Raw genomic sequence first — 3,816 nt, forward strand, 5'->3', positions numbered from 1 at the left:
TCAAAACTTTAAAAAAAAAAAAAAAAAAATCTTGCCAAAATAACGTCCCACTTGGTCAATTGTTGTTGTAGCGGTGTAGCTGCACCGAGGGGGGTTGATAGTCTCTAGCCAAGATTACTTGGCCCGTCCCGAACCGCAATCAACCATCAGTAGGATCTGTGCTTTTCTTTTGAAGCATGATAAACCCTTTGTAACCTCCACCTAGCCAGGCTGGTGAGGTTTTCGCTGTTCTGATCCCTATTCTATAGTGCCACAGCAAGACACTGGTCTCCCTGTTTAAGGTCCTCCAGCCAGACATATACGATAGACATGTGGGTATTGTCTCGTATTGTTTTGTAATACTCACCATACTCTTGAGTTCAGTCAGCAGTTTGGTGTGCCAGATAGCAGCCTCTGCCTCCTTACACGTGTTATGCATGGCCCGTACACACTCCACAGGGTAGTCTCCCTTCGCCGTCTCTCCCGACAGCATGACGCAGTCCGCGCCGTCCAGGACAGCATTGGCGACGTCGGAAATCTCCGCCCGGGTGGCGCGAGGCTTCTTGATCATCGACTCTAACATTTGCGTCGCGCAGATCACGGGTTTACCGACCTGTTGAAACAAATGTCATTCATTAGTCATTATTAGAGCGTGGACACTGCTTTAAAAAAGGCCTCGGGTACACCCCGGCCTAAGTAACTAACGTGGATCAAGCAAAGCTAGTTTTTTTTCACCAACTCTGTCGAATCGAACCAGGGACCTTCTGCGTGACAAGCACGCGCGTTACCGCTGGACTAGATTCGTAGAAGCTTAACCCATCCTTTAGAGCTGTTTGTCCACCACTGGGCTAACTGTGGTTCCCCCTATTCTCTTACCTTGTTACACTTGGCAATCATTTGCTTCTGAGCAAGGAACACTTTCCAGGGTGGGATTTCAATACCCAAATCTCATATTAGTTCCCAGATCTCATTCACAAAGATAAATCAATAATTTACAACAAAAAAAGCAAGAAAGCATGAAGCTTTGTGTGGGTACCCATACCCAAGTACCTACCTGGTGTTGCAATATGGGGTATTGTCTACGAAAACAGTAGTAAGCAAAGCGATCTATTGATTCACAAATAAATCTTAATAAACCAAGATCTCACCATTCTTGCTAATATCGTGGTCAATTCATGGGTACATTGCCTTTTCAATTCATTGATACAGCGAACCGCAAGATCAATCTGATAAATGGGTTACTTAATAGCAGTGGAGAAGGTTCAAAATCAAATAAGTAAGGACCTACAAATTTATCCATCTAATTTGAAATTGTTTATTTTATTCACCTATTTATTATTATTTATTTGTTTATTTTGAAGAGGTTTGATAAAGGGAACTGTAACAGCTAATGTCTTGTAATAAATACATTGAAAAGAGAAGAATGGCAAGATAGCCAGCCGTTCTGAGAACGAACCTTATTACTTCAGGAAAAAGGTTGCACCGGGAGGAAAGGTAGCGCGATGTCATTTTAACTGCTCACTTATGGCCCCGAAATTGAGAAATCGAATATGCTAAATACATACAAATGTAATACCGCATTACAAATATTACATACACGGATCGCCACTGATTAATACCTATATTAATAGAATTATAGGACTTGTAGGTCAGAAAAGAGATTTTGATTGATAGATAGACAATAATAAATACAATAAGGTAGGTACCTAATAGTACAGTACAAGATTTGGTTACCAGATTCATTGAGATAAAAGCACTAGACCACATCAGCTCATTGATCTGTGGTCAATAACAGAGATATCAAGGCAATTGCTCTCTAAGTACAAACACACTCACTTAAGTGACATATGAAAGTATAAGCAAGTTTAAGTCTTCTTCTTCTTCTTCTCTGTACTGCGGTCAAGATCTAGGTTTCGTAATCCGGGATCATTGGTTCAACAGCAAGGTAAATTGATGTAGGACTGATGGAAAATTATTATTTTCTTTAGAAGAGCTAATGTAGAAGGGAGGTCCCACATTGACGTCTTTTTTTTATATCAGTACCGCTTTATTTAGACTTTAGACTGTCAGCTTAGAACAAGATGTCCCATTATGCTTACTAGCACCTCTTTATTGATATTATACCTCTTTATTAAGTTTAATATGTACCAAGTAGGGCGTTATTTAGACTGTCAGCTTGGAACAAGATGTCCCATTATGTCAACAGTTTAATAGGTATAACACCTCCTTATTGATATAATTTCATTTACATTATTTATCAAGTTCATGACACCAATGACAGACTGACACCTCAATTATTGAACAAACAAAGTCAATTCCAAGTTTGATCTCGACACAAAGAAATAAATTATTTCAATTTTTTGAGTTTAAATTATTTTCAAGAACCCACTTACCAAAAATTTGATAAAAATTAAATGCATTCAACGCATCTTTTAATTAGTATGACATGTGATGAATCTCAGCCTCTGATAAGAAAGGTCTTATTTATATTGTGAATGAACTCATGGCATTAGGTACCTATGTACTTAATTATGTATTAATTAGAGGTAAGTAGATATTAGTGCTAGGTATTATGTAGGCTTGGATGTAGGTATTTAAGGGCATAGCCCTGAAAGTCGGGTTAAGCTTATACGAAATAAGTAGGTACATAGGTACACTAGTCTAATGAGTAATTTAGTAATTTGACAAAACAATGGGTAGCTTTGAAGACAAACAATGTTTAGTCAGCATGGAATAAGATGAGCCAACACAAATGTAATAAAATAAGATGACTGAGTCAGCGAATCAGCGTAGTCAGTGTTGTTGCTATTTTAGTATTGTTTACTTTACAAATCAAATCTATTTTCTGTTTGGACAGAATCCAAATCTATTTTCAGATCGATCAATTTAATTTTAACTCTTGTATTTTTAAATAGGACATAAGAAAGAGTGATTGATTCTCTTTAACATGACAAAATTTTGTCATGTTAAAAGTATCCCCCCCAAAAAAACACTTCGTGTTAAAAAATTAACGTCAAGAGTTACCCTCCACAAAAAAATACTGATATAAAAAAAAAGACGTGGTACATATTTAGGTAGGTACTCCTAGAATAACTACGCATATACCTTCAACAAAGAAAATAAAGATATGAGAGTGATATCATGCTTTTATCTTATTGCTGACTGATTAAGTAAGTAAGTATCTGTTCCTACTACCTATACTCCTAAGTAGAATGCCTATGCATATACCTTCACTAAATCCCTCCAATAGAACAACAAAGACATTCAAAGAACACAAAGATATAAAAGTGACATAAGTAATACTTTTATCTTATTGCTGACTGATAAGTAAGTTATCTGTTCCTACTATCTATACTCCTAGAATGCCTATGCATATACCTTCACTAAATCCCTCCAATAGAGAACAACAAAGACATTCAAAGAAAACAAAGATATAAGAGTGGCGACATGGTTTTATCTTATTGCTGACTGATGGGTGATGGTTGTATCTCTGTTCCTACTAACAACCAAGGGTCGTGTTTATTCCTTACTGCCATGCTGACTGAAAGTTTACATTGAGAGACTACAACAGAGTAAACAGAGTCCTTGTCCGAAGAATATCACCTAATAGTTGGTAGGTACTTTCTGTAAGAAATAGCTAACTAGGTAACCAAACTCAGTGGTGTAGTGATTAGCACGGTGGACTCTGGATCTGGAGGTTGGTGGTTCGAGTCCTAGTCAAGTCATTAAATTTAGCGTAGTTTATCAAGCGAGGAAGGAGGGTTCTATTATTAACCCAGGCAATTGGGCATGCTACGGCACTATTGTAGCAGTTGTTTCATTGGTACAAAAGCACTA

At 37.5% G+C, this 3,816-nt stretch overlaps 1 protein-coding gene across 1 annotated transcript; it reads right to left on the reverse strand.

Annotated features, from left to right (window-relative positions):
* Window positions 1-124: 124 nt before the first annotated feature.
* LOC113470801 (pyruvate kinase-like) lies at window positions 125-945 on the reverse strand. The gene is made up of 2 exons (XM_026829515.1): window positions 856-945; window positions 125-592 (listed from the first exon to the last, which is right to left on the reverse strand). The coding sequence occupies exons 1-2, from the start codon at window positions 874-876 to the stop codon at window positions 140-142; spliced, it is 474 nt and encodes a 157-aa protein (XP_026685316.1). The 5' UTR covers window positions 877-945; the 3' UTR covers window positions 125-139.
* Window positions 946-3,816: the final 2,871 nt, after the last annotated feature.

Source organism: Diaphorina citri, unplaced genomic scaffold (assembly GCF_000475195.1).
Source record: "Diaphorina citri unplaced genomic scaffold, Diaci psyllid genome assembly version 1.1 scaffold1835, whole genome shotgun sequence".
In the NCBI taxonomy this organism is placed as follows: Eukaryota; Metazoa; Arthropoda; class Insecta; order Hemiptera; family Psyllidae; genus Diaphorina; species Diaphorina citri.

Excerpts from the sequence above, each read along its gene's own strand:
- LOC113470801 (XM_026829515.1), bottom strand. The coding sequence starts at position 876 with ATGATTGCCAAGTGTAACAAG. Across the intron at positions 593-855 it reads TGATTGCCAAGTGTAACAAG|GTCGGTAAACCCGTGATCTG; the intron begins GTAAGAGAATAG and ends TTGTTTCAACAG.